The following is a 19,102-nucleotide window of genomic DNA, read 5'->3' as shown; positions in this document are numbered from 1 at the left end:
GCATGATGGGAAAGCAAACACGTTCTTTTTAGAGTGAGAATTTTTTTCCACCAAAATGTTGAACATTTACTCCTCTGCAGTCTGAGAAGTGTGGGTTATCACAGGGATTGCAAATTATTTGACTGCATCCCAGGTCCTGAATTCAAAAACTAGAGAATTGGGCCTAATCTAAACTCGTCTTGCAGCACATTTGTACTTCTATCAGTTTCTGGCAGTTTTTAACAAAGATTTCATTTGACAAAATGCAAGCTTGTTTTAGATGCAGTTGAAATCAACAATTAGCAAACATTTGTTTGAATAAATTAAGACTATTTGCTCTCTCTAATGTCTTTTTAGCGATATTGTGCTTTAAAATAACTTATTTGTAGCCTCAGATTCTAACTTTTGGTAGAAGCTAGATGACTGGTGGTGCAATAATTAAAACAATCTATGACCAGAATTAAATGAAGATTTGAAACACCTGCGTCATCACAACACTGTTAAAACATCTCCATTGTGATTACATGTATAATCTAACATCCTGGTGGCAGTTTGATTTGAATTATATGAACTTTAGAACTTCTCTTAAATGTAGAAGATTGAAGACATCCTCAGTTTAACACGTGATGGAGAACTGGAGCAAACAGGAAGTGTGTTGAAGCTGTGCAGTGAGTCGGGAGGGTTGATGGGGCTGTGAAAACTGGGAGAGGGGGAGGAGCAGGACTCCTAAATCCATGCATCGTTCTCAGCCTGCATGCATGTTAAAGGTGCTGCTGAGTGTGTACAGCTGAAATAAACAGAATGGCAACTCATGAGTGGTGCAGCTGCAGAGCAGTGGCCCACATCTGCATGTCTGACTGAGATGGGGGGGGGGGGGGAGTGGAGGGGGCTTCAGCTCAGGAGCTCCTGCTTACCCCAAAGTCCCTCTCGCCTCATACCGCTGGAAGGAAAAGAGTCAGAGCCATTTGACAAGAAGGAAAATCAGATTAAAAGGTTTTAGAACAACGAAGGTGAACAGAAGCAGTACAAGAGAAGATAGTCACGTGGAGGGATTCTCACTTAACTTTGAAAAACTACACAGAAACTGGCAGGTCCAGGTAACTAATGTTATTTATTAGAAACTTCACCAGAGGAGGACATGCTCTTCAGCTCCAGTTGATTAGATTAAATTTAAAGTGAATTAAAATATTTAATAACATTTAAAAAACACATTTGATTTCATTTCTCCCCAGTGTAATTATTAAATGTCTTCATTAGGGAATTTTTAGTTTGATAACAACTGGCTATTGTCTAAGTACTAGGCCTGACATTTACCATTTCAGATTAAATCATGGTAAGTAAATACTTATTCAGCTGTAATCAAAAGTTACTCTTAGCAAACACACTACTAAATTAAATATGGTCAGTAATATTCAAACGCACAGGTGGTTCTGACATTTTTTTACATATTATTTTGTCTTGATACGTACTTTCTACCATAAACCATCACTAGATGTCAGACTGGAGCAGCGCATCTTTCTAAAACAAGCAGAACTGAAACTTTTTTTAAGTCCTTGAAGAATCTTTTGAATATTTTTACTTTTAAAAACAGAATACTATGGATGCAGATTTTTTTTAATCCAAAAATGTTTTTTTCTTCAAAAATATTTAAATGTAGTATTCTGCACCCAAGCTTCAAGTTGTTTGTAATTATCTAAATGTGTTCACCTCCAGTCAGCAGCTGTTCCTAATCTATGTTAGAACTTAGAATATAAAGTACGCTGCTGGTTGGAACAGATTACAATTCATAAGATGTTTCAGCCACGTTAAACAAAAACTAGCATGAAACTGAATCTTAAATCTATCAAAAGCTGCTTTACCTGTGGACATGCTCTCCCCAGGAGGCAAACCATCCAGGAGACTCGATGAGACCTCCAAGGGCTGCGGACTGGTGCCGGGTGTGCTGGGGGGCTGAGGTGGAGGAGGCAAGCTGGGCCTCTGCCGAGGCGGTTTGGGGGTTGGCCTGGGTTTGGTGAGAGTGCCGGCCAGCGAGGGCGGAGAGGACAGAGAGGGGGTGGTTGCTGTCTGGATCTGACTCGGGGAGCCAATGGTGGCGTAACCCTGTGGGTAGCTGAAGCCATAAGGGGAGGGGGTGCTGGGAGGGGTGGGCGACAAGCTGACTGGAGACGGCTGACCTGTCGATTGGTCCGACATGGCTCCAGTCTGGCAATACGGGCCTTTAGGTGGGATTGGGGCCAGTTTCTTTGCTGGAAAGAAAACAACCAATAAATCTGGGTTTAGGCCTTGTGAAGGAGCAACAGGCACAAAACATGGATGGAAGTCTGAGATGAGTCATCCACTGGAATTATTTTATCCAGAGATTTGATCTTTCTCAGGAAAGAGTAAATGTAAGCCCTGACTATTCTGTTTATAAAAGATGTGCCTAAATTTCCCATAATGCATTGAGTTAAAGGATAAATGACAAATTATCCGCACTTGTATAGCACCTTTCAGGGTCAGAGGACTCCAAAGCGCTTTACACTACAGTGTATCATTCATCCATTCACACACACATTCACACACTAATGGTGATGAGCTACGATTAGCCACAGCTGCCCTGGGGCGCACTGACAGAGGCGAGGCTGCTGAGCACAGACGCCACCGGTCCCTCCAACCACCACCAGCAGGGAAGGACGGTTAAACACCTTGCCCAAGAACACAACTGCAGAATTCTCAATCTGGAGCCGGGCTGCAACGTGCAACCTTCCGATTACTGGACAACCCGCTCTACCTCCTGAGCTACTGCTGCCCCAAGTTCCTTGTGTCTTTGTCATGCTTGTTAAAAGCTCTCATCCTTCATCAAGCTTGTTATGAAATTCTTACCTTTTGTCCACATCAGAGTGAAAAGACTGTTTTGTTGCTGTTTTTACTAATAATCTGTTCAATCATCCATACTTTTGAACTACTGATCCTCAAAAACTGTTAAGTGAAGTCTCATTTACACCCAGTGCAGAATAGATGCAGACTGGAACCCATGCGGCTTCCAGAAGGACTGCCATTTACACTGGCAGAGAATTGTGTGTGTGTGTCAACATTGCTCTTGAGGTCATGCTACTTCCCACGATAACCCCATGGAGAGAGGAACTGGTACTCGTACTATCATACTGTGAACTGATATCCTTGTCATTAGTAACAAAAGGAGCCGGACGGAATGATGCAACACAGGTTTTATTTTTAAGTAAATCAGATGCACCTCACTGGCACACATCTCACTTCCTGTCTGGCTCATTTAACCTCTTTGACTTCTTGACGATCCTCATGCAACGTCTAGGAAATGGCACCCATATGGAAAACTTTGGGCAGCTCTTCATCCAGATCCACACCACACTGCAGCCAGCACAGATTCCGATCTGCGTCTGTTCCACCTCCGGTGTAAATGAGACTTAAGTTCTTAGCTTGTTATAATGCAGATTTAAAAATGAAATCAGTTTTTAGTGCACTTACAACACCTATTTAAACAACAAACTTCCTAAAACCCAGGTGTATTACTGAGGGCTGAATTCCATTTAGAAGAACGTGTTTGAATTGGGCCTTTTATAGAACCAGAATTCAGCAGATACAACTGTGTTTACTCTACTCTGGAAAGTCACGATAGACATGAAATAAGTCGACTGAAATCAAGTGTTTAATGTATGCAATGAAGAAAAAGAAGAAGGAGAAGAAGAGAACTTTTTTTAAATAGCATCTCTCAAAATCATGAGGTGCTAATGGAGGCAAAAGGTGTTTGCTGCTAGCCTAATTTCTAGACTGTCATTTGTTCTGAATGTTGGTCTAGCAATGCTCCACTGGAACCTCCGCAGCCCCGGTCAGTATTGTGGCTGGCTAATCACAGCACTCTATCAGCCAGGTGGGCGGGATGTTACTGCAACGGAGCAAAACTAAGATGGTGACCGCTTTGTAGTGGGCCAATCACAGCACTCTTTTACTGGGATGTTACTGACAAATCAAAGATGGCGATGGCTTTTTTTAAATGGCTACGGCAGCACCTTTGGACTATTTTGACTTTGGCTTTTCTTTGAGTCAAGAGCAGATAGAGATACTGAAGTTAATTCAGAAAAAAGATGCATTTGCTTCTTTGACGGAGTATGGCGGACTGACAAATAGCGGTGAGTGTGTCAAGTTTTTTGTTATCCATTAGGATACAGAGACAGTTTAAAAGAAAACCGTAGATCAAACCCCACAACCGAAAGCCGTCAACAGGCCGTGGCCAGACTACTATAGTTATTCACAGATAGGATTGCCAGGCTAGTTTGCTGCAGCTGTTAAGGTGAGTCTGCAGGCGTGTTACCTCTCCTCAGGCTGTGTGGACTGTGCTCAGAGTGCTGTGGTGGTCCACTAGATGTCATGGATGCTTGGAGTCCCTTCTGTCCGATCACTGGAGACAGCTCTTTGTTCTTCAGAGTGCTAAAGGAGAACAGAAACACACACATTACATCACCCACTCTTCGTGTACCAGTCCTCCTTCCAGTAATCTTTAAACATAATAAAAGCAAGAAAGGTCTGATGGTTCAATGCCAAACAGTCCAAGTGACCACTGCTGCACAGCCAGTTCAGGAATCTCAAATAAATCCTGGTGGTTTAATGGATTTCTCTTACTCCTACAGCCGAGTGCAGGCAGAATGCCAATGTGCTGAGGGTCTGAAGGTCACAATATAACCAGTTTATGCTCTGACAGTCCATCCTCAGATGCACATCAATAAGCTTTCACTTTTAGCAGATGAACAATGCATGGATGGCTGCAGCAGCTGGGATTAAAAGCTGGGGTGGAGCATGAGCATCTTTGGGATTTCCTGCCATTACAAACAGGTTGGTAGCTTAACAAACTGATGATTCCATGTTGTTCTGCTTCTGTTCCTACTGGAGGTTTGAACTCGCAGGACTTCAACTGTTATGATTCATAAACACCCACTTATATGATCTTATTTGATGGAAGCTTTATGTTTCCTTTGCAGCCACTTCATGAATATCCTGACATCTTGGGATGTTATGGAATTTCCAGATGTGGTAATTAGGTTAAAACTGGATGTGATAATAAATTCTGAGGATTGACTTTCATGGGAAAATTGTCTGAAGCTTTGGGGGGATGAAGTGCCCTCTTATAACTTGTGAGTTGTGTTGGAAGTATGAGCGAGTTTACCTCTTCATCTTGGCTCCTCTCTCATGGTTACAGGCACAGGCGGCCCATGGAGGGGGAGCAGAAAGGGGGGCGTTGGGAGGCTTGGCAGAGCCAAGGAACAGATCATGACGGGTGAGAACAAGTGGGGGTTTGATGTAAAGATTGGTGCCATTTGAATCGGACTGGGTCACATGCGTGGCATCGGGCAGGGAGGCCCGTTTGGGCAGGTACAGGCAGTTGGGTTTGGGGTTGGAGTTGACATCAAACAGGTAGGGGGACGGGCAGGGGGAGTGAGGAAATGGGGGAGGGCTGCAGCCAGATAGGCGGGGTGGGGGAGATGGCCCAGGGGGCACGGATTCAGGAGTGGGAGCAACGGGGCGCATACTCTGAAGTGCTCGGGTGTAAAAGTGGTGGTGAGGGAACGAGTTGGAAGAACAAGAAGAGGAGGAAGAGGAGGAAGAGGAAGAGGGGTAAGGAGGGGGCGGCCTCTCCTCCTCTGGGGAGGGGTAGACGTAACAGGAGTCCGACCAATTGGAGGATGTATCATCTGAGCTGCAATAATAAAAAATGGTGTTTAATAGGAAACTTGGTTGTTAAACTGGATGAAGTCATTAGAATCAGGAGGGAAAGAAAAGTTTGACGCATCGATCTGTGAGTTGGTGTTTGGTCCAGCAACGGGAAGGAAATCTGCAGAATACTATTCAGGCTTTCTGGGGGGGGGGGGGGGGAATAAAACAAACTACCATCTCATCCATTTCAGGGCCTTGTGAGAATGGACAAGGATGTTATTAATAAAGCTTGGATTGATGGAAAAACAAAGGTGATAAATAATTCATGCGTACGGTTATTTTTGACTGAATTCAGGCTAAAATTTGATCAAATTTCCCCACATTTTACACATAATGTACAGTATCACAGGCAGATGTATCTGAAAATGGGGGGTGGGGGGGAATTAATGAGCAACCACACACTTTTAAATATGTTTAAAAATAATAGGTCTGGCTTAGTAAGGTGAGGTTATGTGGAGTAGTCGTGATCAATCAGCATCTTACCTGCACCAGACAGCAATCAGAGTGATCTCAGCAAGAAGAGTCAGGAAGATTTTTTTGTTCTTGTTGGAGACAAACTAACGCCTAATCAGAGCAGAAAATAGCCACTGAAAATTTCCACCGTCTAAAACAACTCAAACTTTCCTAGGTGTTCAAGTGAAAATGTCCACATCCCATCACTTTTCATGATACGTCTGTGTGATTTGTCCCTGTTTTATGACTAGACAGCATTTTAGTTTCTATGGTAACTGCATCTTTTGTCTCTGATTAAAAGTTTTCCTCTACCTCATGCTCAAATAGTCTAGTTGTTTTTGTAGGGTTAAAATATCACAATGATTTACCACAGATGATCATTATCTTCAGGCCTTGCATCAACACACAACCACAAGTGTTTATTTTTAATATAAGATAAAGGCCTTGGCCTCATTTCTCAGTAGAGATTATTTTCACACTCTTTTCTAAACTGAGATCACAGTTTTTACTGCAGATAAGCTACTCCACCAAATCGCACGTAAAACAAAAACATTCAATCCAAAGCGAGGCATGGTGTTATTACAGAAATAAAAAGGTAAAAAATAACAGATCAGGTAACTTGGGGGCAAATTAAAAAAGGCTGCATGGTTCTGGTGTCAGCTGCAGGGCGCAACAGCATTTATGGTGACGAGGGAGCAGCAGCAGCAGCAGCAGGTGGTGAGGCGGCAGTGGGGGGTGGAGTCAGGGGTTGAAACAGGAGGGCAGGGCACAACAGCCTTACCTGGCTCTGTCACTGCTAGTGGGAGGAGGTGTGGGGCAGGGGGAGGAATCGAAATCCCCAGGCTGCTCAGGGATGAGAGCGTCAGCGGGTGGGGTTGGGGGGAGGACCAAGCAGGTTTTACGAGTAGACGACGAGCCCCTGCGTGACACCCAAGAAGTGTCCATCACCCTCACACCCATGCTGCAGTGGGACACAGATGCACAGCCATTCAAATCAGAGGAGGGCAGGTGTTTGGCTCGGGGGGAGGGGAGGTGGGTGGAGGTTGCCACAACACCCCAACAAGATCAGAGGGCTAATGACAAGGGTTAGATCAGGAGTGTGTGTCATCGACATATATATATATATATATATATATATATATATATAGACAATGGGTTTCCATAGGTTCCAAAAACACGTTTTTGAGGGAAAATGGGAGGTGGCCACCACTGCTATTTTGACCGTGTCACAGGTTCCGTCAAGCCCAGGCAAGTCCACAAAAGGGAAGAGAGGTGGAGCTGAGGGTGGGGCTGTAAGGCTGGGATCAAATGACGACACCCGGTCGAACTAGCTACAACCTGAAGCTAACCCAAAGCTAATGCGGAGGTGGGAGCTAAGCTAATGGAGGTAGCTACAACTGGAGCTAACCCCGTGGAACACCAGCGACCTGAAGCTCACAGGGAGTTTGTGTGGAGGTTTGCAGCGCTTTTTCATGAAAACTATCTTTCTGTGAACAAAAAAGTATTAAATCGGTAAGTTTATCAGTTATTTCCTTAATGAAAATATATTTTGCTCTGAGCAAGTTTTCAATATTTTTAACGTACAGTATTTTCCGGACTAAAATTCGCTCCGGAGTATAAGTAGCACCAGCCATAAAATGTATAATGAAGAAGAAAAAAACATATGTAAGTCGCACTGGACTACAGTATGTCACATTTTGAGGGGAAATTTTATCATTTTTCTTACAAAATCTGAGACCAAGCATTTCACATTGCAAGACAAGTACCAGTAACAATAACATGGGTGCAGCAGCGCGCCACGGTCTCCAGCAGAGGATGGCGGTGTTTGAAACCCTCCCAGTGGGACAGGGGAGCTCATTCCTGGGTCGGAGCCGGCCCGCAGCAGCGCGCCACAGGCTGCAGCAGGTGATGGCGGGCCAGAGGAGCTGAAACCTGGGCCGGATCCAGTGCGCAACGGTGCGCAAAAGGCTCCGGCAGGTTATGGCTGTGTGTTTTTAATTCCCTGCGGGGCAGGTGAGCTAAAACCTGGGTCGGATCCAGCCCGCAGCTGCGCGCCACAGTCTCCAGCAGGTGATGACTGTGTGTTTTTAGTTCCCTGTGGGTCAGGGGAGCTCACTCCTGGGCCGGATCAGATGCGTAACGATGCGCCACAAGCTCCAGCAGGTGATGGCTGTGTGTTTTTTATTCCCAGCAGGGCAGGGGAGCTCATTTCTAGTCCGGAGCCGGCCTGCAGCAGCACGGTATAGCCTACATAATTTGGTGTATAAGTCGCTCCGGAGTATAAGTCGCAGGACTGGCCAGACTATGAAAAAAAGTGTGACTTATAGTCCGGAAAATACGGTAGTTATTAGTATTTGAAATAAATTAGCAGGCTAAATACATTTCATATATTTCTAAAACTTAATACTTGTTTGTATCTTGTAAAGCCAAGTAGCCTTTTTTCTGGACTCAGTACAATTCACCAAAAGTAAAGAGACATTATACAGATGAAGTAAGCACAAGATAACTTACTGGAAGAAACAGAATTATCATGAGAACCAGAACAAGAGAGCCTGATAACAGTCATGTGAGAATAATAATTAAAAGGTATGTATGTATAATAGAAAAAAAAACATATTAGATTTAGTGTAACTCACTGTGATCCAAACAATAAATCAGCCATAGCTGATTAGCAATCATGAAATGAGGTCTGGGAGTTTTTAAGTTTCATTCTTTTATTACATTTTTTTTTCTTAGATCTGTTAAAAGGTCACCATGGCAGCCTGTGTGTCTTCAACGTCGGCTACACAAAGCAGCAAGTGTAAGTACCAAGTACCTGTCTTGACCACTTCATGTATGTTTTGTACTTTAAACAGTTAGGCCAAACCTGTTATTTTTTTCTCCATAGCCATTTGGATCATTGGAGACAGCTACGTGAGGCGTAGTGCCCAGAGAGCTGCAGAGACCCTCGGAGACAACCTTGGCCTCCCTGACGTCTGTGTCTCCTGGTTCGGTTGTGGCGGACTGAGGTGGAAAGACCTCCTTCCCTTCTTTTTCCACTCCCTGCGAGGAAGAGCAGCTCCTGATGTCCTTCTCATCCACTGTTGCGGCAATGACATGGGGGGTGGTCAGCAGTGTGAAGCTGGTCAACATGATGAAGGAGGACCTGCACCAACTTCACCTTCTACACCCTCATATGATGATCATCATGTCTTCCATCACCCAAAGGTGTAGCTGGAGGGCAGGTGTAAAATCTGCTAAAATTGAGAAGGCCAGGAGGTTTGTCAACAGTGCTATGGCTACACTTATTTCTAGCTTAAATGGTGCCGTTGTTGTGCATCCATCCTCACATCAGACATGACCGTCCAGGGACATTTTTGTCAGACAAATTCATTTCACAAATATTGGAAATTATATATTTTTTTTAACTAATATTGCCGATTGTCTTAATGGCCAGCTCCAAAAGCAGTGAAAGTCTTCCAGATGGGAGTCTCACTGCTTTTGAATTTGGCCTTTAGGACAGGTTTATTTTCAGGCAAACAGGATAAACATATCCCTGACTGTTATAGCTAATGTGTTGTTGATATAATTTATCTATAGCCATAACACTGTTGACAACTCTGTTCTTCCTTCACAACCCAACTGTAGCGGAAATCCACATTTTATATCCTCAGGTCAACTTTGTTTGCATTCCCACAAAGAAGAACATAACTATTTTCACAAAGTTTTTCCTCTCACATTTAGCAGAAGAAAACAAAAAGAGGAATTTGAAACTGGCCCGCAGTTTGAGCATTCTGGTTAACTCCTACATTTTCTACCAGGAACGAAAATTTTACCAAGTGACTTGTTAAGCCGGACATTATCAGGACTTGGTCTGTCTTACCTCAACCTGCCAATAACTGACTCTCCCCCAAGGCCGGGTGCTCGTAAAACTTCTCAAGGGTCATTCTGGAAGATTCCAGGATTTAGCCTTTATCAAAACCCTGGTATTTTTCTGTTTATCTATAATCAAACAAGGTGTTTAGGTTGTTTACCCTTAAAATAGAAATCAGGTGCTCTAAGTTAAAATCTTATCAGTTACAAACCTAACTGCTTGTTTTGTGTTTTTTCTTTTATGCTAAACCACTGCCAAGTTTTGCTTCTCCAGTTAAAATTCATGCTAATGGTAAAACTGTTCAGTTTTAAAACATGAATTTTATTATTTCCCGTTTAAAGTAATACTTTGATGCTAAAGTAATACTTTTTGAGGCTTTATATGAATAACTGTGTTAAATTGTGATCATGGACTTTCCATCTTTAAGAAGGTAGAGTTTATTTGAAAGAGCCACAGTGCTATCCGTTGACCAGTGTTTAATGAGTGAAAAACATGTGGGTGTGACCCAGAAGGTTATAAAGCCACAGTGCAGACCTCGTGGGGCAGAACAAAGAAGAAAGCAAAGCAATTCCCCGCCAGGACAAGAGAGGGCGTAGCGCTGTTCTGTGGTATCCTGTCATGTGTCCGGTCCAAGACAGTGTGTTTATATTATGTTTTTGTATATAAGAGACTTTTTAACATGGACAAATTTGTCTCTCATTCTCCTCCACCTCTTCATGGGCTCGCCCCCTCTAAACTCATGTTTCCCATCATTTCCGTCCACAAATAAAACGCTTGCTGCACATCTTTTCACCCCTCCAGTCACAGGGGAATTAAACGTTCATATTTTTAGAGTTTTTTTTCCGCAAGATATTGTTCAAGTTTCTCAGTGTCTGCCGCTAGTTATTCTCGGCTCTCTTTATGTTTTGGAGGGCACAATGGCGGTGGTGTAGACGACAGCGGTGCCCTGACCAATCACAAGCTTGCGTTCTCTGTCTCGACGGACAGATGTTTAGAAAAGAGAGCTCGACTCCATCTGTCCTTGCGGGGCTCTCCAGCAGGCCCGCAAGTACGGATAATGGCGTGGGGTTTCTCCGCACTGACGCAGACGCAGAAGCATGAATCAGGCTTAAGACCTTAAAAGGATGCCCATTAGAGCCAAAAAGCCCCAGAGAGTGCAAACTTCAACAAAAAAGCAAGCACATCAGCCTCCCTTTCATCACTGACAACTAGTGAAGAGGTAAATGTGTAAAAAAACGTTTATTAACTCTAGACCCGCTCCTATGTACTTTAGACCTGATTTTTATGGTTATATGTTGAGAAGCCACCAACAGCTTTCAACAGCTGGGCAACATTTAGTTCATTTTCAACAATATTTTGATGGATATTTCTAGAGACTAAAAATAAAAACTACACATTGTACCTTTAAAGTGTCACACTCTAATCTGCTAATGAATCCAGAACAATTGCAAAGGGTTCCTGAGATCACATGTGTCAGACAAGAGGCCCGTGGGTCACATCTGGCCCGCCACATCCTTTTATGTGGCCCGCGAGAGCTTCTAGTGTCTTAAAATAGGTCTATGTTGCGTCAAAGCCTGCATTCACTATAAACTACAGTACCCACAATGCATGGTGACTGTGTTACCAGTGCAGTGACAGAATTCTGCCACTAGGTTACAGTGTATCCACATCTGCGTTCAGAGGCGGATTTAGCAATTTGGGGGCCCAAGGCGAACACAGACATGGCCCCCTTACACTAAATTTTCGACAATCTTACCTTTAACTGGATTTGCAAAACTCTCCCCTCCTCTGACATGAATTATTTTCCCTTTTTATTAGTCCTCCTCTTTTTTCCTGTATTTCCCTCCCTATGAGCGCTTTCTATATTTGCTCTGCTTTCTTTTTCCTGTCAGTGCTCCTGTGCTTTAGCCTTAGTTATTTTTTTTTTCTATTTTCCATTTTGGTCCATGTTTTCCTCCCTTTAAACAATTTCCATTGTCTTTCCTTTCTGCTTCCTTTTGATGTTTACATCGAAAAACAATGGCACTTTCAGAAGTGAAAATAAAAGCTTTTATGAAGCATGCTGCTTCTTTCTCTTATTGGAGCCACTAGGATAACTCCATTTCATGCTTAATGTTTTGACTATCGCTTTGAGTTTGTTACAAACGCTCCCGCCTCTCTTCTTACAATTATTTGTGGTCTTATGGCACTTGGCAAACAACAATATGGTGCATTACTGCCACCAACTGGACTGGAGTGGAATGACTACCAGTCACTTCTTGTTTGTGCATCGCTGTCTTAATAACCCTCTTATGACCATAATTATAACAGGGCCGCCTGGTATTTTTTATCTTATGGCTGTAAAATTGTAATAAAAAGTGCAAAGTGTGTGTAACTCTTCTCCTTCTTTCAGAACAACCTCAGCTTTCAGTGTATGGTTTGTATTTAGAATTGGTTTCTATTAAAGCCTTTGAAAAATCAGCTTAAAAGTGAAAAAAGCAAAAAACGGATTTGAATTTTTTACATTTATTACTGAACAGGAACTTCATATTTACTGGGCAAACAATTTGGAATGAACAATTTAAACTTTGAACTGTATTGCATCTATTCTTTAAAAAGTTCGAACCTCGGTTTATTTTTAGCAGTTTTTAAGACCATTTATTTTTGTAAACTTTCAGATGTTTTTATTTGATGTGGTAGGCCTTGAAGCAGTTTCCCTCCAGCTGCAGGCAGAGTCCTGCACACCTCACTGCCATGGGGTGCTTCTCTTGCACACCGTGCACTGCTATACCAAAAACTTTTGTTTTAGCAAAAATAATTATTTATTGTAAAAAGATAAACAATGCTAGAATGAAGCTGAATCTTACAATTGGCAAATAGTTGAGGGTTGTTCAAATAAAAAAAAAATAAAGACTGAACAAACATTCATACCCTGGTTCACTGGAGATCTGTCCTTCTTCGTGGTCACTGTCTTCAGATATAAGCCTTCTGGGACATCTAATCAATGTGTTGATTTTTTTTGAGGCATTTCCATAATTTCATGCCGGCTTTTTATGCTAATTAGCTTCCCCGTTCTTATCCACTTTCACCACGGCGCTGCGCTCCGTTTAAATCAGGCTGTACAGCAGGATTTCCCCTCGTTGCGATATTTTCCATAACTCTGATTGCTTCATGCTACACAGGTCGTTGGAAAGCTGCTTTTATGTACTTTTGGGAACCGTTGGAATTTGTTGAATCTGATCAGCCATTCAAAAGTTATAAAACGGAGCATTTTGGATGACACACTCAGCACGTCTCTGAATCTGTGTTGTGATTCCTTGCGCTCAAGACAGGGAATCCCGGTGGCGTCTGTAATGTATTGTAAAGGCACGAAAAGCCCCATTTTTAATCTTTTCAGCACTTTTGGAATTTCAACGATATTTTGAACGGTTCAGGAATTACGGTAATGATAAGTGTGCATGTCCAATCCCGTCTGCGGCGACAGGTTGGTAATGAGAATATTGTGGCATTAACAGAGGGGTGCCGGCGGTCAGGGCTAGCCCCCCCCCCCCCCCCCCCCAACACTAGGGGGCCCCAGGTGGCCACCGACCTATGCCTAATGGTAAAACCACCACTGTCTGCTTTTAATTAATGCAACAAGTGAAAGTAACAAGTGAAAGTAACTTTCCACAAATGATCCCAACATGCCACAAAAGTGACGTAATCGAACCAGACACGGAGAAAACTGAGGGAAAAGGGCCATAAGTTCTGCAAACTTTCCACAAGAGGAAAGAACCACCATAAATCTGGTCAGTTGGTAAGTAGCAGCTACATGCTGATTTCTAGTTTGTAGTCATGCTAATTACAAACTTTTACAAGCTGCTAAATCTCAAAGTACGTGACTGGTATGGTTGAAACACCCATCATTACTTTTCATTTAAATTGCAGTACAACATTTGTGTGATCCAGGGCGTAAGGCAAAGCAGATTAGAAAATAACGTTTTTAGTCCCGTTGACTTGCATTAATTTTTTCGTTCTTCTGGGGACCTATGGTGCGGAAGTGACTTAGGCTCCCTATTCTGAGTGGTTTTTAGAAATGTAACTGTTGTGTTCCAGCAGTTCTTTTGCTTATTTGACATCACTTCAATGTTTACTGTTATGCTACAAAAGAAGTAACCAGGTAACAGGTTTTTGTCCTCCTTCACAGGCTGAACAAGTCTTCCCAGGAACAGAAACGACTGATGCATCTCAGTGTAAACAAGGATTAAAAGGCCTGCTTGTTCACGTCTCCTCCCACTCGGCTGAGACGCTAAACTATCAGAGCCAAATCTGTCAGTTTAGACACGCCCAGGTGGAACAATGAGTACACAACAGATGACGGGCAGCTGAGCCAAACACAATGACCAAACTGATGAAATGATAAGAGGAGTAACAGAAAACATACTGTACCTTTGTATCTTCCTTATGCTGCATTGTTAAAACAAAGACAAGAGAAGTGAGGACAGGAGCGATGGTCAAGAGGGCAGGTTTGTGGCTTGTTAGCTTTGTCTTCATCAAAGAGACATGAAACAAACTTTTAGGAGAATAGATAGAGAAGCAGCAGCAAAGGGGCGAGCTGGGTACATCAGGAGGCTTGGGTAATGCTGAATGAAAGGGAGAAGTCATATCTGTCCTTTCATAGAGAGTCTCAGTAACATCAAACCCGGAGAGAAAATGACTGCTCCATTTTGCTTTAATTAGGTCAACATTTCCCTGATGGATATGACATAATTCCTCCAAAATAAAAGGTTTCCTGCAGCGGCTGTTGGTCTTTATTATGTTGGCTTCTCAGCAGTGGCTGCAAGATTTAATTTTAATGTGCAGCATTAAGTTTTCAGTCAACAATACCAGCATGTAACACTAAAGTATTTACATGTACACAGATGTGTTCTATTTTCTAGGGTTTTGTCTGAATAATTTTCATGTCAGAGCTTTAAATAAAATCTTCTCGCCTGGAAAAATGACGGCGTTTAGTCACATGTTGTTATAGATCTCATGCAATAGTGCAATATTTATATCAGATTAAATGTTAGCTAAATAATTAGAAACAAAGACTCAGGTTAGAAACCTTTGCGTTATAATAAATTCAGACCTGAGCTTCACTGGTCACATTAAGGTTATAACTAGATCAGCTTTTTATCATCTTCATCAAATAGCAAGACTCAGCGGTCTCATGTCCAGACAGGACCTAGAGAAACTCATTCATGCGTTCATCTCCAGCAGGCTGGACTATTGCATTGGTCTTTTAACTGGTCTTCCCCAAAAAGCTGTGAAGCAACTGCAGCTCATTCAGAATGCTGCTGCTGGAGTCTTAAGAAGAACCAAGAGAACCGAGCACACCACTCCTGTTCTTAAATCTCTACACTGGTTACCAGTAAACTACTGAATCAATTTCAAAGTACTTCTACTAGTTTATAAATCACTCAATGGCATGGGATCAGAATACATGTTGGATCTCCAGGTATATACGACCAGCAGGGCTCTGAGATCCTTAAGTAGTCAGCTGGTAGAACCCCGGGTCAGAACCAGACAGGGTGAAGCTGCTTTTAGCCACAATGCTGCTCACAGATGGATGTGGAGCAGGTTAGTATTGATGCGTTCTACTCTCACGCTGTATGAATTAATTTAAAACTACACTCTAAAGGAATTTTTTATTTCACATTTAGGACCTCTGATAATATTTGTTAAAACTATAATCCCTAAATCTTAAACCTTTTCAACAGTAAACTTTTCCATTAATCTGATGGTGACTGCCTCACATCACGTCTTTCAAAGCCTCAGTCTGGTTCCGATGAGTGTTTCTCTGCTGAAAGCTGAGCTTCATTGATCAAACCCGCTCAGTCCAGATTTAATTAGCTCCTGGTGGTCCCTGGCCTGCAGAGCTCAACCTCCCCGCTGGGTTTGAAAAGACCACGAATGTACGAACGCATTAGAGAAAGAGGATGAAGAGAAAGTAAGCGACTGACTGATTTCTAGCTAATCCTTCTCCACAGCTGGAGGACTGTGGGATCGCTTATTTCACACACTGAATGTCGGCTCCCTCTGTCTTTCTTTTTTCACTTCCAGACGTCTCACTGGGATGAAGGTTTGAGCTGAGGGCAGGTGATCAGGTGTGTCAGCAGCTGTTTCACTGAGGTCACTTTACAGAACTGGTCGTAAGATCACATTTTCATGTTTGTGGTTTTCTGGTCAGTTTACTTCTGACATGAATGAGACAGAATGTTGGAGTAAAAAGAGAGACTATTTATTTTCTGACCGACTGGTTGTGTTTGTTAAATAGCAGTAAGGTAAAAATTGTTTCCCACTGGGTGGAGACCACTAAACTTCTTCATAAACACGATGCCATTTATCACTCAGCAATCCATTTCCTCACCAGTGCCCCTTTCACTACTCATCATTGTGATCGGTACTCACTCATTACCTGGCCATCACTCCATTCCTGCAGGTTGTTACATTGGTATCAGCTCATATAGAAAACGATCATCAGTAGCACCCCAGCATATCTTTGCTCATTAATCATTAGTCATCACTTCCAACAACCAACACAATTTACGTTCCAATAACTTAATCTCTATGGTTACTGCCAAAGCTCGCACCTCCTTTGGCCGCTCCTCATTCCAGTTTGCTGCTTCCATCAACTGGAATGAGCTGCAAAATCACTAAAGCTCATTACCTTCTACACCTTCAATAATACTTCGCAATCCATATTTTCTGATGAATGTGCCAACTTCCGATTACTTAAAGATTGTTTTAAGTCTGTTTTGATTGCTTGTGCATATCGTCACAACGTGCCGGTGAGTGAGACGGAGGTGAGGATCCAAGTGCAGGGGAAGAAACAGGCAGGGAGGCAGACAGGAACATTTAAAACACTGATTTAATGGAGGACACTCAGGACAATGAAACAATGAACCAACCAGACAAAATGGACTAACAGGGTTTAAATACGCAGGTGGGAGCAATTAACATGGACACAGGACTGAACAAAATGGGGTGACAGGACAGGGTGTGACAGTACACCCCCCCCCCACCCACCCCCGCCAAAAGGGCGGATTCCAGACGCCCACAGGAACATAGAGCAGGGCTGGAGGAGGGGGACCCGGAGGGAGGGCCGAGAGGGACAGAGGGACAGACGGAGAGGAGGCAGGGACCAGTACGGTCCGAAACTGATTGGAGAAAAAAAATCTGAATCTAATATTTTAAGTGGGACAAAAATGTGAAAAAACATACATTATGAACAAATTAAAACTTTGCAACTAAAGATGTTTAATCTGTTTAAATCAAGCATTGGTCTGGTTGGTGTTTGTGTAAGTGGGATCACAATAATCTCACTAGCAGTGGGACTCCGATGATGCAACACATTCTCACTCCCAGTGCGTCAAAAACAAACGCTTGGTCAGCCACCCTCCACGTCAGACCCCTGACGCCAAAAGTGCCCTTTTTCATTACTTATGTGCGGAAAGGGGTTTTTCCCTTATTTGACTGCAGATCCCAATGCAGCGTTACACTGACGCGATGGGATGTCCGCAGCCAGGGCACCAAACAAGCTCATTGTACCTCACCTTAACCTTATCCTCTTATTTAACCTTCCCCTCACCCCTATCCTAACCTTAACCATCTTGCTAGCGAACACGTTAGTGATGTGTCGATCGCTCTAAAAGCCGGCTCTATGAAGTGAACGGCGGGAGCCGCCTCGTCATTGGTCGAGTTTGGACCGAGCCAACGCGAGGAGGAGGTTTCAACTGCCACAGTGGAGGTTAAAAGTAGAGGGTATTTGTAACCTCCCCCTCGCCAGATGGTATGTTCTAACGTTCTCCTTGGGCGACAAATACGAAAATTGACAGTCAGACTCTGACTGTCAGAGTCAGAATGCACGGGAAACAAACGCTTGATCACAGTGAGAGTAACGTTTTAGGTAGCAAGAGGGTTAAGGTTAGGATGAGGGAGAGGGGAAGGTTATAAATAGTGAAACGTTAAGGTTTAGGTGCGGTTAAACGAGCTGGTTCGGTGCCGCATCGGTTAAATGAGGGTTAAGGTTAGGATGAGGGTGAGGGGAAGGTTATAAATAGTGAAACGTTAAGGTTTAGGTGCGGTTAAATGAGCTGGTTCTGTGCCGCATCAGCGGATATCTCATCACGTCAGTTTTACGCTGCATTGGGATCTGCAGTTACAAAAGGGAAAAACCCCTTTTCGCACATAAGCAACGAAAAAGGGCACTTTGGGCGTTTGGGGTCTGACGTGGAGGGTGGCTGACCAAGCGTTTATTTCCGACGCTTAGGGTGTGAGAATGTGTTGCATGATGATGAGGATGATTCAAAGGTCTAATCTATGAAATGTGCTAATAACACCTCAGATTCTTGCGTGTGTTGGTTTTGTTTTACTCACTGCATTCAAAATGACTTCATCACATTTGAAATCACTTTTAGGACAGTGGCAGAGGAAATTGAATTATTTGTTTAATGGGTCAATATTAATTTTCCTTTCCTGCATTTGCAGCAGGTTAATGATCAACAACTCTGACTTATGTCTGTTCCAGTTCCTACATTCCTTAAAAATGTAAAAAAGAAGACTCGTACCCATCTTTTTTGTAGAACTCTAGCATCATGTTGTCTGTGGCGACGCTCAGGGGCCGCCGGCTCTGGTCGTTCTGCCTTCGATCCAAGTGATCCATATCTGGAGAAGGCATGGAGCTGTAGTTGGCATTGTGGTTGGTGTGGACAGGGCTGCCATAGTTTCCCGTGATGTTGAACTCAATTTCTAAAGCAAATCAGATTGTTTAACATTTGAATCTATCAGCTCTGAATTTGTAGTGAATTAAAAACTGTATAAATCTTAAGGTTGTTTGCTGTTTCGTCTCTTGTCACCTCCTGGGAAGAACCAGTCAGCGTGCTGGATGATGGGCTCGATGATGCCAACAATCTGCAGGGAAACTGTGGTCATCATCTCTGTGATGTTCCTGCAGGAGACAGACAGAAACGACATTTTAATGTAGGGAAACTCGATTACAACAGTTTTACATTCAGAGCATGATTAACAATTTTTATGATATCAAGGAAGCATTAAGGAGAGAAAATTAAAATCATTTTGGATAAGTGGGTT

General features: G+C 43.0%; 1 protein-coding gene across 7 annotated transcripts in view; it reads right to left on the bottom strand.

The window, feature by feature from the left end:
- Nucleotides 1–19,102, bottom strand: part of LOC107387469 (rho GTPase-activating protein 44) — a 119,646-nt gene that overhangs the window by 7,376 nt on the left and 93,168 nt on the right. For 2 of the 7 annotated variants that reach the window (XM_070545781.1, XM_054749398.2), the window contains exons 15-20: nucleotides 18,868–18,959; nucleotides 18,580–18,760; nucleotides 14,417–14,434; nucleotides 5,156–5,686; nucleotides 4,307–4,422; nucleotides 1,839–2,225 (exon numbers count right to left, since the gene is read on the bottom strand). In XM_070545781.1, coding sequence (XP_070401882.1) covers nucleotides 1,839–2,225; nucleotides 4,307–4,422; nucleotides 5,156–5,686; nucleotides 14,417–14,434; nucleotides 18,580–18,760; nucleotides 18,868–18,959 — 1,325 coding nt within the window. Of the gene's footprint in view, nucleotides 1–893; nucleotides 920–1,838; nucleotides 2,226–4,306; nucleotides 4,423–5,155; nucleotides 5,687–6,937; nucleotides 7,118–14,416; nucleotides 14,435–18,579; nucleotides 18,761–18,867; nucleotides 18,960–19,102 lie in introns of all 7 variants that reach the window. The other 5 variants (XM_054749399.2, XM_054749400.2, XM_015962447.3 and 2 more) reach the window with 5 other exon arrangements.

This window comes from Nothobranchius furzeri, chromosome 16 (assembly GCF_043380555.1).
Source record: "Nothobranchius furzeri strain GRZ-AD chromosome 16, NfurGRZ-RIMD1, whole genome shotgun sequence".
NCBI classification, from domain to species: Eukaryota; Metazoa; Chordata; class Actinopteri; order Cyprinodontiformes; family Nothobranchiidae; genus Nothobranchius; species Nothobranchius furzeri.
The sequence above is the reverse complement of the archived record's forward strand: the minus strand, read 5'-3'. Positions and strand labels throughout refer to the sequence as shown.